The 17000-nt window shown below is 51.7% G+C and overlaps 1 protein-coding gene across 2 annotated transcripts in view; it reads left to right on the top strand.

Moving 5' to 3' along the window:
* LOC308584844 (putative cation-transporting ATPase 13A5) overlaps positions 1-17000 on the top strand; it is a 72737-nt gene that overhangs the window by 41189 nt on the left and 14548 nt on the right. Inside the window, exons 11-18 of one of the 2 annotated variants that reach the window (XM_081190004.1) lie at positions 893-1050; positions 1305-1493; positions 5721-5782; positions 8103-8253; positions 10226-10312; positions 15420-15506; positions 16087-16243; positions 16817-16934. In XM_081190004.1, coding sequence (XP_081046130.1) covers positions 893-1050; positions 1305-1493; positions 5721-5782; positions 8103-8253; positions 10226-10312; positions 15420-15506; positions 16087-16243; positions 16817-16934 — 1009 coding nt within the window. The remainder of the gene's footprint in view (positions 1-892; positions 1051-1304; positions 1494-5720; positions 5783-8102; positions 8254-10225; positions 10313-15419; positions 15507-16086; positions 16244-16816; positions 16935-17000) is intronic. The other variant, XM_081190005.1, reaches the window with a different exon arrangement.

The following is a 17000-nucleotide window of genomic DNA, read 5'->3' on the forward strand; positions in this document are numbered from 1 at the left end:
GAAATATTTGTAATCCAATTTTCAAATTACTCACGGGTTGTTGTTCTTGCTTTCAAGTCCAAATTTAATAGGAAGAAGTCAGCGCTGTCCGACAAATGGCATGCGGCTTCGCTCGGCAGGGGAAGCGGAGGACTCACAGCACCACGCCGCTCCCCGGCACCCGTTCCGTAGCCTTTAAAAAGGCTCCTTCACGAGTCGGGAGGGCGCTTACGGTGCCCGCCAAGTCACCATGTCCACGGGCTCCGTGCCTGTGGTTTTTAAGGGTCCCCGTGTCGCCGGCACGGCAAGACCCAGCCCCCTGCTAAGCCGATTCCCTCCGGAGCTCGGAGGGAATCTGCCATTAGCCAGTCGCGCCAACCCGGAAGTCCCCATCTTACACACTCCAAAGCCATAAGAAATCCAAAATAAAAAAATCCCTTCCAGTAGCACCTTAAAGACCAACTAAGTTAGTTCTTGGTATGAGCTTTCGTGTGCATGCACACTTCTTCATATACAGTATCTGAAGAAGTATGCAGTATCTGAAGAAGTGTTGGTCTTTAAGGTGCTACTGGAAGGAATTTTTTTATTTTGACTATGGCAGACCAACACGGCTACCTATCTGTAATAAGAAATCCAGTCATAGACACCTTTATTAGAATCACTGAACTGCAGAGGGTCGTCTGGTCCTAGCCCCTGACAGACGGCCAGCTGCATTTGGGCTCCATGGAGCTTCCTCCCGAGTAAGCACGCAGAGGATCGCAGCCTAAATCCGAGCGCAAGAAGGATGGAACGTGGGGCTCTTACCTTGAATGCCAAGTACTCTGGGAAGCCAAAGGACAAGGTCTGGGGGAAACTCCTTGGGTCGAGTCTGTGTCCTGCATTCAAGTGTCGCCCATGCCCCGTTTTGCTGCAGGTTTCAACACCGCCAAGGGAGACCTGGTGAGGTCCATCCTTTACCCGAAGCCCCTGAACTTCCGCCTCTACCGAGAAGCCTTCCGCTTCATCGTGGGCCTGGCTCTGATCGGCATCCTGGGGCTGGTCTACACCATCGGGGTGTACGTGAGCCGCAAGGTGAGTCTCGGAGAGACAGCACGGTCTAGTGGTTAGAGTTCTGGGCTAGGACCCAAATCCCCATTGGGCCGTGACGCCCACTGGTTGGAACCTTCTCTCTGCCTCCTTGAGTAGCCTGGAGGGAAAGGTGGGGTGTGAATGCAATAAATTAATAGATGGGGCTGGGCAGGGGGCTTGGATCGAGCCCCTTAAGGTAGAAGTGCATGGCCGACCCGCTAACCACATCTGTCCGGTGCGTGTTTGTGTCCTCCCAGCAACCCGTCTCGGACACGGTGACCATGGCGCTCCTCCTCATGACGGTCGCGGTCCCTCCGGCCATTCCGGCCGCCTTGACCACCGGCATTGTCTACGCCCAGAGGAGGCTGAAGAAGAAGAAGATCTTCTGCATCAGCCCTCAGAGGATCAACATCTGCGGGCAGATCAACCTGGTGTGCTTCGACAAGGTGCCGTCTCTGGGGAATTCCCTTGGGGTTTCAAAGTCCAAATCGGCCAGACTTTGTCCTAAAACGGGAGAGTTGGAAGGGATCCTGAGCGCCACCTGCCGCAATCCCTGACGGAGGGACACCCCAAGTCTGCTTGAAGCCCCCCAAGGAAGGAGAGACTTGGAATCTCTTTTCTTGTAGCTTGAATCCTTTGGTTCTGGTAATGCGGTAATTTGGGTTTCAGGCACTGAACTTTCGCCAATGAATTGCAGGGTAGAGCCCAGCAGTGGCGTAGCGTGGGGGGGTGCCAGGGGTGCCAGCCGCACCGGGCGCAACATCTGCGGGGGGCGCGAGTCCAGAGGGAAGGGACAAGTTCCTTCCTCCGCCGGGCTCCCCGCCGCCACCGCCAGCCTTGCGCCCTAGCGCGCGCGCACCCCCCGCCGCCGCCGCTGCGGCTGCGCTCCACTCACTGCTCGCAGGAGGAGCAGCCGCTGCAGCAGCGCTGACGCCGCCACCGACGCCTGGCCGTGCACGGGCAGCCTCCGCACCCCGCCGCCGCCGCCATCCCCTTCCCCCTTTTTTTCCAGAGCTGGGGGAGGGGGAGGTTTTAAAAGGGGGTCTTGCATTGGCGATCCTGCAGCACTTTGGGCCGCACGACGCGAGCGCGCAGCACGGATCAGCCACGACCCCACCCCGTGCATTTGCCGGGGAAAAGTGCTCCGCGTGGGAGGCGCGTTTCCCCTTCATTCCCTCTCGTGCAAATCCTCCTTGGGTTCCCTCCCCTGTCTTTCCTCTCCCTACCTCACAAAAGCCTCACCTCGTCGCCTCCTCGCTGCCTCTCACCTCCGCAGGAGCGTTTCCCTCCGCGGAAGAAGGAGCAGGGCGCTTCTGCAACTTTGGGTTGCAACTTCCTGCTTCCCTGGGAAACAGAGCCGCCGGGTCAGTTGTCCAGTGGAGGGCCAGTTCCCCCCTCCCTCCCCCGCCTCTCTCTCTCTGCAACCCTTGCGTCCCCCCGTACTACTTGCAATGCAACTTCTGCGCTCCATGCACTTTCATAGAATCTGTCGAGCTGGAAGGGAGCCGGGGGTCATCTAGTCCCACCCGCTGCAATGCAGTAATACGCCGCTGCCCCCCTACAAGGGATCGAACCTGCAACCTTGGCCTTATCAGCGCCGTGCTCTTAAACTGAGCCATCCGGGCTCCCCTTTCCCCCACCTTCTTGCATGCCTGAACCTGTCCGCGTTTTGCATTCTAACACTTGCAAGCTCCACCCTCCAGCAGTTCCCTGACGCGGCTGCGCTTCCTTTCAGGCCAATACTTGGCAGCCATAAACTCGCACCGTGTCCAATATCCTATAAAAAGCATTAATCGGAATACCTTGCAACATTTCATCAAAGAAAATTGAGACGCCCTATTCCATAATAATAATAATAGTAATAATCTTATTATTTATACCCTTCCCATCTGACTGGGCTGCCCCAGTCACCTTGGATAAAAATATAATAAAACATGAAACATTTAAAAAAACTTCCCTTCAGATGACTTCTGAAGTTGTAGAGTTACTTATCTCCTTGGCTTGGGGGGTGTCTAATAAAAATAAAAATAAATTATTTATACCCTGCCCATCTGGCTGGGCTTCCCCAGCCACTCTGGGCAGCTTCCAAAAAAATATTAATACGTCAAACATTAAAAGCTTCCCTAAACAGGGCTGCCTTCAGATGTCTTCTAAAAGTCATAGAGTTGTTTATTTCCTTGACATCTGGTGGGAGGGCGTTCCACAAGGTGGGTGCCACCACCGAGAAGGCCCTCTGCCTGGTTCCCTGTAACCTCACTTCTTGCAGGGAGGGAACCGCCAGAAGGCCCTCGGAGCTGGACCTCAGCGTCCGGGCAGAATGATGGGGGTGGAGACACTCCTTCAGGTCTACTGGGCCGAGGCCGTTTAGGGCTTTCAAGGTCAACACCAACACTTTGAATTGTGCTCAGAAACGTACAGGGAGCCAATGTAGGTCTTTCAATGTAACTTCATACATTATTATTGTTGTTGTTGTTGTTGTTGTTTAGTCATTTAGTCGTGTCTGACTCTTCGTGACCCCCTGGACCAGAGCACGCCAGGCACTCCTGTCTTCCACTGCTTCCCGCAGTTTGGTCAGACTCATGTTTGTGGCTTCCCCTCCCCATCCAGCTTGGTTTCCCTAGCCACTCGGAAACCCGAACCCTATGGAAATAGGGATGTCAAGGTTGCAGGTTTGATCCCCGCACGGGACAGCTGCGTGGTCCTGCATCTTTCCTCAGGGCCTGCAAGACAGAGCTGTTCCACCTGGCCTTTGGTTTGGACTCAGTGGGACCCTTATGTCTTCCCTCCCCTTACAGTTTTGATTTGTGGGCTACTTTTAAAATGAGGCTGCTTTTCAAATTGCATTTTAACCTGTATTTTAAATTGGTCCCTCCCCCCATTATGTTTCTATTGTAATTTTACTGGTGTTAGCCGCCCTGAGCCCGGCTCTGGCTGGGGAGGGCGGGGTATAAATAAAATGTATCATCATCATCATCATCACCACAGGGGGTTGGACTAGATGACCATCGGGTCCCTTCCGACTCTACGATTCTATGATTCTATAAAGTCAAGTGTTACCGGAAAAATCCGAGGGCGCGCTCGCACTCGAGTGCTAAAATCCACGGGTTAGGGGGCGCAAATTACTTGCCTTGCCCCGGGTGCTGACAACCCACGCTACGCCACTGGAGCCCAGAGAGTACACTTTGCCCTGGGACACAAACTTTATAGGGAAAATATACATCATTTTGGCTCTTTCATCCTCTCCCCAACCGCTGTCTGCCACCCCATCATCTCTCATCCAACCAGTTCTTGGAAACACTTTCTCAACCCCTTTTTAAAAAAATGTACACGCAGAGCCCTCCTTGTTCCTTATCAGGAGTTGTTTCTCATTCCTAACCTTCAAGCATTAACAGTTTGGGGGTCTGGCCGCGCTCTTGGGTTCGTGACTCTGGCCTTGCTGGTAATGGGTTTTACAGAATTTCTACCTCAGGCCCCAGGAGGGACCATGGCTTAGTCAGCAACCTTTTTCAGCTGTGGGCCGGTCCACCATCCCTCAGACCTTGTGGTGGGCCGGACTATATATTGGGGGGGAAATTGAACAAATTCTTCCCCAGCCATTCTGGGCGGCTTCCACAAAGACCCAAAATACACTAAGACGTCACACATTAAAAACTACCCTAAACAGGGCTGCCTTAAGATGTCTTCTGAATGTCAGGTAGTTGTTTATCTCTTTGACATCTGATGGGAGGGCATTCCACAGGGCGGGCGCCACTACCGAGAAGGCCCTCTGCCTGGTTCCCTGTAGTCTCACTTCTGGCAATGAGGGAACCGCCAGAAGGCCCTCGGAGCTGGACCTCAGTGTCTGGGCAGAATGATGGGAGTGGAGACGCTCCTTCAGGTACACTGGACCGAGGCCGTTTGGGGCTTTCAAGGTCAGCACCAACACTTTGAATTGTGCTCGGAAACGTACTGGGAGCCAGTGTAGGTTTTTCAAGACCGGTGTTATATGGTCTCGGCGACCGCTCCCAGTCACCAGTCTAGCTGCCACATTCTGGATTAGTTGTAGTTTCTGGGTTACCTTCAAAGGTAGCCCCACGTAGAGCGCATTGCAGTAGTCCAAGTGGGAGATAACCAGAGCATGCGCCACTCTGGCGAGACAGTCCGCGGGCAGGGAGGGTCTCAGCCTGCGTACCAGATGGAGCTGGTAGACAGCTGCCCTGGACACAGAGTTAACCTGCGCCTTCATGGACAGGTGTGAGTCCAAAATGACTCCCAGGCTGTGCACCTGGTCCTTCAGGGGCACAGTTGCCCCATTCAGGGGTAACTGCCTTGAAGCCTTTGGAAACCCCCAGAGGCACCCTGTGGGTGCCAAGGATGCTTCACGCCTCCAGCGCTTTCATTCCTGGGAGGTTTCTAGTCCTCAGGAGTTCTTTCCTCAAGGCTCAGCGGCACCCAGGGGCTGGGCTTCCACTGGGCAAGGGAGAAGGAAGCTTGCGCCCCACGGAGAGCTTCCCGGTTCCCCCAGGGGCCTTCCCATCTCTGTCTGCCCCCCTCCCCGCTTTGTGGGCCCACCCCTCGCCTTCACCCACCCACAAGGAGATCTGTGCCTGAGCTGCCCTGCGGCACTTGAGCTGAGCGTCGGGGCCTCCGCCTTCTGACCAGGGATGCCCCGTGTCTGTTTCCCCCCCACCTAGACTGGCACACTGACAGAGGATGGCCTGGATCTGTGGGGCGCCGTCCCCTGCGAAAAGAGGAGGTAAGCCCCCTAGAATGGTAGCGTTGCAAAGGGAAGTTGTGGTTGTGGTTGTTGTATCCCAGTGATCATCTGGTCCAACTCCCCGGGGTGGCCAGAAAATTCCTTTTAAGTAAACCTGAATACGGAGAGATGAATGAAGAAGTGCTGCCCAGCCAAGGGGGCTGCAAAGTCTCAGGCACAAGGTGCGGCCTCTGCTTGGCTCCAGCCCCAGAAGGAGAGGGGGGGGGTTGCTGCTGCCCAGCTTCCTGCTGCCAAGGAGAGGCTTCGGGGAAATCTAGCAAGCCAGCCCTGCTGCTTTGCAGATTCCGGCAGCAGAGAAGAGTGGAAGGTTTAGTCCTCTTGGCAGCGCCTGCTTTGGGGACGGCAGCAGATTCATTTCAGAAGTCTTTCACTTCTTAAATACAAAAGGTTAAGGTGCCAACAGCCCATCTAGTCCATCAGCACAATAATCTTCCTTCCTTCCTTCCTTCCTTCCTTCCTTCCTTCCTTCCTTCCTTCCTCCCTTCCTCCCTTCCTCCCTTCCTCCCTTCCTCCCTTCCTTCCTTCCTCCTCCTCTTCCTCCTTCCTCTCCTTCTCCTCCTCCTCCTCCTCCTCCTCCTCCTCCTCCTCCTCCACCCCTTTGGCTCAGCGCCCTGTTCAAGGGAAGCCCTCAATCTTGTTCTGAAGGAGCCACTGTGTGTTTGGCCTCTGGAACGAAAGGATTAAGGAGGTTATGTTGACAGTTTCCAACAAGGGCCGATTGTTTGTGGAGTAAAGACGGGTGTGGAGGGGGTGAGCAGTGACTGGATGGCGGGTTTAGGTGCTCCAAAAGCCTTGCCTCCCCCTAACTTGGACCTCCTTCCTGGGAGACCAGCGAGAAAGAGAGAGATGGAAAGGTTTCCGGTCGGGTAGCCCAGCTGGAGGCAGGAGCGCTTGCTGGAAACCGCAGGAGGGGAAAGGACTCTTGGGTTGGACTAGATGATCCATGAAAACAAGAAAATCAAGAAAAAATTACAATACTTCAAAACATTACAAAACGTTAAAATGCTGAAAGAACAAGGAATAAGCACATCAGCATTCAGGGAAATCTCTCCAATGGGGAAAGCAGACGTTTTGCATCCTTCCTTGGCCTGTGGGTGACTAAACTTCATTTTTACTGCTCCCTTTTCCTCACCCCTGACCTCCAGTCTCATCTTTTCATAGACCACTCTGAGGGTTTGCTGTTCTTGGTTTTTTTGCAATAAAACAATGTACAAATTTTATGAAACAAATCAATTAAATGGATTGGATTACCCCCCGATTGGGCAACCTGCATTTTCAAGGGGGAGACCAGTGGAAGGGCAGACAAGGCCAATGAAATAGGCTTTCAAAGATCTGCAGCTGTGCAGTCAACTCTGCTGTGGGGCAGCCCTTCGCCTTAGACCCAAAGACGGGCTTCTTCTTTCATCCCTGGCAGCCTTGCTGCTCCAGACAACCCTTTGAGACTCCTCTTGTCCACTTGGGTTGCAGATCCTGGAGCCCAAGCAACATCTGCTGTGTTTTGGGAAAGAGTTTATTATTATTATTATTATTATTATTATTATTATTATTATTATTATTATTATTACTATTACTATTGATACATTGAGAAGAAAGAAAAGAAGAAAAACAGAAATGAAAATGAACACAATATTATTTACAAAACAATGAAGCAAAAATTGGTCTTTGAACTATAGACCCGACCTCCCATCTGTTCCTTACTTCAATTATATATTGCTGGTTGCCAACACACACTTTTATCCAAATTTGACTAATCCTTAATTTATTTTAAATCTGATGTCTTTCTTAAAGCTACTACTGAAATTGCTCGAATGCTGCAACAGAATTTAAACTACAGTAATTATTTTTCAAATGTAATTTAAAGACCTCCTGTTTTGGTTTATTCTTTATTTTTCTGATAAACTATCTAACTCTGCATATTCTGTCAGTTTTTGAATCCATTCATGAATAGAGGGGATTTTATCACTTCCGTTTTGCAGCAATAAGAACTGTTGCTGCAACTGTAGCATATAAAAAGATACCCTTTGGTTTTTTGCAGGTTATCCAAATCTATAATTCCCAGCTGATAAGCTTCTGGTTTTCTGTTAAAAGAGATCTTTAACCTTTTTTGTAATTCTGAATGGATGCTCTCCCCAAATACCTGGGTTTTCTTACATAGCCACCACATGTGATGGAGAGTACCTGATTTGCCTGGGAGAGAGTTTTGAAGGCGCCCTTGGCTAGTGTGGCTAATCGGCACCCCAAACTCTTTCTCCCTCCAGCAAGAGGGACCCTGGGGCTCATGCTCTGCTTTCCCTCCCAGCTTCCAGGCTGTGCACAGCTTCTCCAGCGGCTGCCCGCTGCCGTGGGGGCCCATCTGCAGAGCCATGGCCACCTGCCACTCCCTGCTGGTCTTGGACGGGAAGATCCAAGGAGATCCCCTGGACATCAAGATGTTTGAGGGCACCAACTGGGTGAGTCGACTTTCGCACTCAGGGCTGCCGAGGAGGAAAGAGCTGGGAAGGCAGGGCATAATGATAATAAAAAATTTTGTTTAGTCATGTCGGACTCTTCGTGACCCCCTGGACCAGAGCACGCCAGGCCCTCCTGTCTTCCACTGCCTCTCGCAGTTTGGTCAGACTCATGCTGGTAGCTTCGAGAACACTGTCCAGCCATCTCGTCCTCTGTCGTCCCCTTCTCCTTGTGCCCTCCATCTTTCCCAACATCAGGGTCTTTTCCAGGGAGTCTTCTCTTCTTGTGGAGTCTTGGAGCCTCAGCTTCACGATCTGTCCTTCCAGTGAGCACTCAAGGGAGAGACATGCTAAGAGGAAGGCACGCTTGACAAATCCTCACTGTGATCAACTCCCGCCCGGAAACCAATGTCCCCACTATAGAAGGACGTGTGGATTCAGAATTGGCCTCCACAGTCACTTACGGACTCACCGTTAGAACCGTGTTTATGGAAGACAAGCCTATTTGGCTACGAGGGATCGCCAAAGAAGAAGAGGAAGGTTGCAGAGGCATCTGAATGGCCACTGGGATACAGGGTGATGTCTCAAGGGGGCCTTTGGCTCTTATCCTCCGATGGTCACCCGGGAGGGACAGCTTCCAGGAGGAAGAGTTGACTGCAAGTGACCGGAAACATCCAAGAATCTGCAGCCCTTGTTCATCCTGGGTCTCCTGTTTGCCAGCCTAGCAAAGTGTGGGGACTGCACAAGTTGCCCAGTGTTTGGCTGCCCCTCCTGGCCCACTTCCTGCTTCCATGCCTCACTGGGGACCTGCCAGGACCCTGGGACGGTGTGACTGAGCAATGGAGGGAGGCCCTGGAAACACAAGTGGTTTGCAAAGACACTCCACGGAGCAGAGCGGTTGTGGTTTGCAGTGCAAAGCCCAGGGCTGCCTCAGAAAGGAGTCTGGGGCGTGCCAAAGCTCCTCTGCCCTTGCCTGAATGCACAGGGACACAGCGGCTGCTCCATTGTCAGAGGAAATCTGGCATAAACATTGCGTCACCCTCCGCCTTGATTTTGGAGGCTGCCCTTCACGTGGCTGGCACCGGGGACCCGCTCCGCGGCACGTTCACGGGGCTGAAGGCCTTGTCCTCATGCCACCTCCAGCAGGGAGGAGCGTGGGAACGTTGCCCCAGAGGTCCCTTCCCCTCGGCTCCATCCCTCTGCCAACAGGCAGAGCACAACTCGGGCCCTCTGGCTCCGCTCCAGGACCTGGTTTTTCCTGTCTGTTTGCAACACAATCTGTCAATCTGCTCCAGGATCAGCTGAACCTCCTTTTGCACCTCGTGCCATTGGTGTGTCCGTCCTTCCGCTGCTGCTTGGCAAAGGCCCCTGGAGGGAGCCCACAGCGGGGCAACACGGAAAGCGTTGCAGCCCAAGATTGTGGGCAGAGGACAGTTGCCTTCCCCCGTTCCCCACAAGGGCCGGGAGGGTTTGGGGAGGGGGTGGAGAGGCAGCGATGCTTCTGGAAGCCACAGGAGGGGAGAACATGGATCTCGTGTTCGAATCCTCATTGCAGATTTCCTCCAGGCATCCGGTTGGCCACGGTGAGAACTGGATACTGCCCTTGATAGGCCCCCATTGGCCTCATCCAGAAGGACTCGTCATCCTTCTTCTACTTCTTCTTCTTTGGCGATCACTCAGCCGAGTAAGATTGTCTTCCATAAACACGGACCTCCTCTCAGTCTCCTCTTCTCAAAGACGCAGAGAATTGTAGAGTTGGAAGGGACCCCCAAAGGTCCTCTAGTCTAACCCCGTGCAAGGCAGGAATCTCAGCCAAAGCGTGTCAAGACAGATGGCCAGGCTAAAGATCTCCAGGCCCCTCAAGGATTCCTCCTAAGACTTGGCTTCCAGACCCTTCACCATCTTTGCCACCCTCTAATCTGGTCCTGGAGACTCTCCCAGTCGCAATCTGTGTTCTTCTCCTTCCTTCTTACAGAAAATGGAGGAGTCCAGCTCGGACGGGAGCAAAGGCAGCGTGCAAGTGAGCTGCACCATTGTCAAGCCAGACAGCAACGCCGCCCTGGTAAGTGCCACACCTGCCCCTGAGCGGCCCCCGCCCTGGCGGAGCATCCTGCCGCTCTCGTCCTGGGGGAACAAGCAAGGCAGGGGCGGGTGGCATCACAGCCTCCGCTCAGGGAAAGAGCTTCTGGGGCAAAGGAGCCTTGTAGCTTCATTTGCGCATCTGCTACCCCGGGCTTCTTCGGGATGGAGGCAGAGGGAAGGTTTTTGCTGGAAGATTCAGGACAGACGAAAGGAAGTCAGTAGCACATAGTTAAACGATGGGTCTCCCTCCCACAGGAGGCAGTGATGGCTGCCAGAGGATAGGACCGATTTATGGAGGAGGAGGAGACAGTGGCGTAGCATGGGTTGTCACCACCCGGGGCAAGGCAAGTAATTTGCGCCCCCTAACCCATGGATTTGCGCCCCCTAACCCTAACCCCCACATGTTGCGCCCGGTGCAGCCGGCCCCCCCTGCACCCCCCACGCTACGCCACTGGGAGGAGAGGGCTAGCGATTCTGCTGTACCTCCACAGTTGGAATCAGTGATGCTTCTGAATCCCCGCTGCTGGGAACCACAGAAGGGGAGATTTGCTCTTGTATTCGAATCCTGATTTCTGGTTTCCCATTGGGGAATCTGATCGACCACTGAGAGAACAGGATTCTGGGCTCAATGGGCCATTGGCTCTTAAGAAATACATAAAAGCCAGCAGGGATCTTCTGTTGCCATGGAGGCATGACCTGAGAGGCATGGAAGGAGGCAGTTTAGAGACAGGACCAAGCCAGAAAGAACTTTCTGTGGATAGTTTTGAACAAGGGAAAGTCAAATGCACGACTGCAGGGGGAACAGTGGACCGGCAGCAGCTGCCGGCGGTTGTTCTCTTTTAGGGCAGACTGAGAGCCACACACCTTCGCATCCTGGCACCGCAGGGCTCAGTCAGTTGTCCCAAAGCCTGCAAGGCAGACATGAGACCATCTCTCTCTCCCAAGGCTGTGTTCCCAGCTATTGGTGTTCAGAGGCAGGTGATGGTGAGGATTGAATGGATTGCCTGTCCTTCCCTGGCAGGTCCCAGGAGTGGACTGCAACCTTTTAAAATTCAGTATGAAAACAAATTACAGGCAGAGGAAGAGGGTGGGACCTTGCAAAAAACAGAGAAGGTGTCAGGTGCACCTCTGGGGGGGGGAGTTCCACATTTGGGGGGCTTCAGAGAAGGCCCCCTTCCAGGTTTTCAGCACCCCAAACTTCGGTGGTGGCAGGACTAACCAAGAGGGTCCCCTCTGCCAGTCTTCACACCCAAGGGGGTCTCTAGGGAAGGAGGTGGTCTCTCGTGTTACTTCTGGGTTTCGCCGCTCACGCATGCGCAGATGGTCAAAATGACGTCACGCCTATGCGCAGAAGCGTCAAATTGTGACCCGCGCACACACAGATGCGCGGAGGCAGGTTGCGTTCGCTTCTGGATGCGAATGGGGCTCCGGAACGGATCCCGTTCACATCCAGAAGTACCGCTGTACCTCCATGAATGTGTGCCTTGTCTAGCGTCCGTTCCGGCGAATGTCCGTGGCAAACCCAGAAGTACCAAAACTGGTTACTTCTGGGTTTGCCACTCGCACATGCGCAGAAGCGCAGAAGTGCTTTGCCCTGTGTCCGTTTCGGCTATCGTCCGGGGCTCTGGAACAGATCCTTTTTAAAAAAAAGATATTTATTACAATTTTTAAACAACAAACAAACCACCAAACATACAAAATACTGTCACCATATAGCAAACAAAGAAAACAAAGTAAGATTGTAAGATAAAGAAAGAATAAAAAAAGAAAATACAGATAAAATAAAGTTATTCATAAATCATACTTTCATAATCTTTAGACTTCCTCACATCACCCTTCCCTGCGTTCCCAATCATGTAGTTGTATACAGCAATTTGTTACCTTACTTCCATTCTTGTTTTATAAATCTCAAATATTATGTTCCAACTTTAAGTTGATCTTATCATACATTAAACTGTTTAACTTGAACATAATACTGCTTCAAATTTCATCATTTCCTTAAACATCACTTATTCTCATATGTCTTACAATAAAATTACTGCTGCCATGTTTCTTTCAATCGTGCATTCTCCTAACATTCATACAGTTTATAGTGTTTTTGTAAATAGTCTTTAAATTTTTTCCAGTCCTCTTCCACCGTCTCTTCTCCCAGGTCCCGAATTCTGCCAGTCATTTCAGCCAGCTCCATGTAGTCTATCAGTTGCGTCTGCCATTCTTCCAGTGTGGGTAGATCTTGGGTCTTCCAGTACTTTGCGATAAGTATTCTTGCTGCTGTTGTCGCATACATAAATTTTTTTTTATCTTTCTTTAACACCCCTTGGCCGACAATGCCCAGAAGGAAGGCCTCTGGTTTCTTAAGGAAGGTATACTTAAATACCTTTTTTAACTCATTATAGATCATTTCCCAGAAAGCCTTAACCCTTGGGCACGTCCACCAGAGGTGAAAGAATGTTCCTTCAGTTTCCTTACATTTCCAACATTTGTTATCAGGCAAGTGGTATATTTTTGCCAGCTTGACTGGGGTCATGTACCACCTGTATATCATTTTCATAATATTTTCTTTCAAGGCATTACATGCCGTGAACCTCATTCCAGTGGTCCATAACTTTTCCCAGTCAGCAAACATAATATTATGCCCAATATCCTGTGCCCATTTTATCATAGCTGATTTGACAGTTTCATCCTGCGTATTCCATTTCAACTGCAAGTTATACATTTTTGAGAGTACCTTGGTCTTAGGTTCTAACAGTTCTGTTTCTAGTTTCGATTTTTCCACCTGGAAACCTACTTTTTTGTCTGCCTTGAAAGCCTCCTTGATCTGAGCATAATGTAACCAGTCTCGCACTTTATCCTTTAATTTCTCAAGACTCTGCAATCTCCAAATATCTCCTTCTTTCTCTAATAATTCCCAATATTTCGGCCAATTGGCCTCCATATTGAGTCTTTTCTGAGCCTTGGCTTCCATTGGTGACAGCCACCTTGGGGTCTTGTTTTCTAATAAGTCTTTGTATTTTGTCCAGACATTAAACACCGCCTTCCTGACAATATGGTTCTTGAAAGCCTTATGGATTTTTACCTTGTCGTACCACAAGTATGCATGCCATCCAAAAGCATTGTTAAACCCTTCCAGATCTAGGACATCAGTGTTCTCAAGAAGGAACCAGTCTTTCAGCCAGCAGAAAGCTGCAGATTCATAATACAACCTCAAATCTGGCAGGGCAACCCCCCCCCCCTCTCCTTAGCATCAGTTAGTATTTTAAATTTTATTCGGGGCTTTTTGCCCTGCTCTGGAACAGATCCTGGTCACAAAACAAGGTACGACTGTATGCAGCTGTTTTAAAACGGGGCTTGTGTGAGTTCTAAAGGCAAATATGAGTGCTGCATTTTGAGTCAGTTGATGTTTCCAAGCCATCTTCAAAGGCAGCCCTAGTTAGGGCACATTGCCCTAATCTAATCTGCTCCTTCCTGGACTGGAGAACTCGGGACACACAAGACTTCTGTCTTTTCAGGATTCACTTTCAGTTTGTTGGCCCAAACCCAGCCCATCGCTGCCTCCAAACACCTCTCTGGCATCTCAGCCCCCTCTCCCAATTCAGATAGGTCAGAGAGACAGGGCGGGGTGTCGTCTGTGTATCGACAACTCCTTCTTCCCAACCTCCCAGCAGCTCCATAAAGAGGTTCAAGAGTGGGGGGGGGGCAAGATGGATCCTTACAGGGCACCACAGGACAACTCCCATGGGACCAGCCATAGACAGGGCTCTAGAGGCAGAAGCAAAACTGCTGACGTACAGTCTGCCCAGCCCTCCTGAGATGCTCTAGAAGGATGCGGTAGTCCATGGGGCTGAATGTCAGGAGCTCGGCCTACACTTGAGTAGGACCCTGGCAGAGACACATGCCCGACCATCATGTTCCCTCCCTCCTGGTCAATCATTCGGGAGCATCAAAAGCTTTCTTCTGCCCGAACATCACAGCGACTGATGCCAACAGACACCGGCACACTTAGGGATGTGCAGAGTTTGCGCATTTTGCGTGACAGACCTCAGCAACTCAGCATTTTGGCCAATCTACTTTATTTACATATAAACACACATGGAGCACTGCAACGTGGCTCCCCCTCTCTCTAGCATCAGACAGCAAAGAGGAAAAGGACAAAGGACAATAGTCCCCCTTCACGGAACACAGGAACACAAACATCCTGTCTCTGTCACGTCCTGCTCTGTGGAGTCAAAACATACACCGTCATGTGATAGACAACAATCCCATGACTGCAATCATGGAGCAGGAATTCTAACACTGAAAGCCACTGCAAGATCAATAAAAAGGCACCCACCCACCTCTCCCCCGACAAATGCCCTCAGCCAGGGCGACCAAAGCAGCCTCCGTGTCCTGGCTGGGCCAGAAGCCTCGAGACTGAACTGGTTCCAAATCTTCAGTCTCCTCCAAGCGCATCTGAAACTCGCCCCCAAAGGGAGATAGTAGCCAATGGGTGAGAATTATCTAATACTTCCGTGTCCAGGGAGAGCTTCTGAAGAAAGGGGCACATCACCACCTCCTTCAAGGCGGGCAATACTTCTCCTTCCTCCTTGGACCCACCCAGCCATGAGGGGCAAGGGGGGCTGGCTGGCACTCGGGCACCCTTCTTGGAGCAGCTTCTCCACATCTTTGGGATGCAGTAATATTTATTGATTTATTGTTTCATTAGTAAAAATTACAGTGTAGAAAAACCTCAAAGCGGTTAATAAAAAAGATAAAGAAATTATCGTCAAAAAAACTGTACAGGAGTACGGTAATTTAAAGTTAAAGCCACAGGAAAGCAGATTAAAACTCATGCCAACTTTCTAAGCGTCTGGGTGCAAATCTGAGCAGTTTTGTCCCCAAAGCGCCTGGCAGAGTTTCTACAACCACCAGGGACTCTGGCGGGGTCAGAGCAACGCTCTCTTGGCCAGACGACCCAAACCCGTTGACCGGTCGGAAAAGCTCTGCCGGACGGCTGCTCGGGGAGGCGGAGAAGTCCACTCTTTGCCGCTGCTGCCGCATGTCAGGGTGTGGCAGTGCAGCCACCGACCCTCCTGTTTCGTTGCACGCAGGTCATTAGAGAGCCAAGGCAGCCTACGTTCTTCACAGTGACGGGACCATTCAAGCGCAGGCGATCCAGGCTGCCTCTGATCCTGGAGGTAGTATAGAATCCTAGAGCTGTAGGATAGTAGAGTCGGAAGGGGCCTCAGGGGGTCATCTAGTCCAACCCCCTGCAATGCAGGAATCTCAACTCAAGCAGAATCAAAACCTCCAATGAAGGAGAGCCCACTACCTTCCGAGGGAGTCCGTTCCACTGTCAAACGGAGTTTACGGCCAGAACGTTCTTCTGGTGTTTAATCCGATTCTCCTTCCTTGCAATGTGAATCCATTGGTTCGGGTCCTACAGTTTGGACCAGCAGAAAACAAGCTGCCTCCCTCTTCCATGGGGCTGCCCTTAAGATACCGGAAGATAGCTCTCATGTCACCTTGCAGTCTCTTGTTTTCGAGGCAAAACATACCCAGCTCCTTCAAGTGTTCCTCCTAAGTCTTGTTTTCCACACCCTTGATCATTCCGGGCGCCCGCCTCTGCACACCATCCCGCTTGTCAAATTTCTAGCCCTCGTCGTGCCTCCTTGTTCAGCCCCTACGTAGATGCCTTGGGTGTCGTGGTGCTGAATAGAAGCCACCTGCTTGCGGGGAGACCTCCCACTAAGAGCCTCCTGTTCCCGCCACTCCCAGGCCCCCTTGGAAGGCATCGCGATCCTGCACCAGTTTCCCTTCTCCTCCTCTCTGCTGAGGATGTCTGTCATCACGCAAGAGATTGGGAAGGACGGCTACGACCTCTACATGAAGGGAGCCCCGGAGACGGTGGCCGGCTTTTGCAAACCCAACACCGGTAAGGCCCCAAGATCCATGTCCCTGTAAGGTAAACAAGGTAAAGGACCCCTGGACGGTTAAGTCCAGTCAAGGGCAACTGTGGGGTTGCGGCGCTCATCTCGCTTTCAGGCCAAGGGAGCCGGCATTTGTCCACAATAAGTATCCAAACAAACAGCTGGGTCAGACTTCAGGGGGAGCCGTTTTAAATGTCCAGCTCCGAGGGCCTTCTGGCAGTTCCCTCCCTGTGAGAAGCGAGGTTGCAGGGAACCAGGCGAAGGGCCTTCTTGGTGGTGGCGCCCGCCCTGTGGAACGCCCTCCAATCAGATGCCAAGGAAATAAACAACTAGCTGACTTTTAGAAGACATCTGAAGGCAGCCCTGTTCAGGGAAGTTTTTAAGGTTTGATGTTTTATTGTGCTTTTAACATTTTGTCGGAGCCGCCCAGAGTGGCTGGGGAAACCCAGCCAGATGGGTGGAGCATAAATAATAAATTATTATTAAATCATTGTTATTTTAAACAAGCACATCCTTGGTTAGCTGCCTCTGCTGCTCTTTGACTGGCGCCTCTCTTCTCTCCCCCTCCTCCCCGGCAGTCCCAAAGAACTTCCACAGGGAGCTGAAGTGCTTCACGTCTCAAGGCTTCCGCGTCATTGCGCTGGCTCACAAGGAGCTCCGTCTGAACAGGGGCGTCAACCTGGACAACTTGGAAAGGTAAGGCTGGCTGATGTTGGGCCCCCGGGGCTGATGCTGGCCTGACTCCACCAGGCATGGGCTCAA

Source organism: Podarcis bocagei (assembly GCF_964188305.1).
Source record: "Podarcis bocagei genome assembly, chromosome: 4".
Classification (NCBI taxonomy): Eukaryota; Metazoa; Chordata; class Lepidosauria; order Squamata; family Lacertidae; genus Podarcis; species Podarcis bocagei.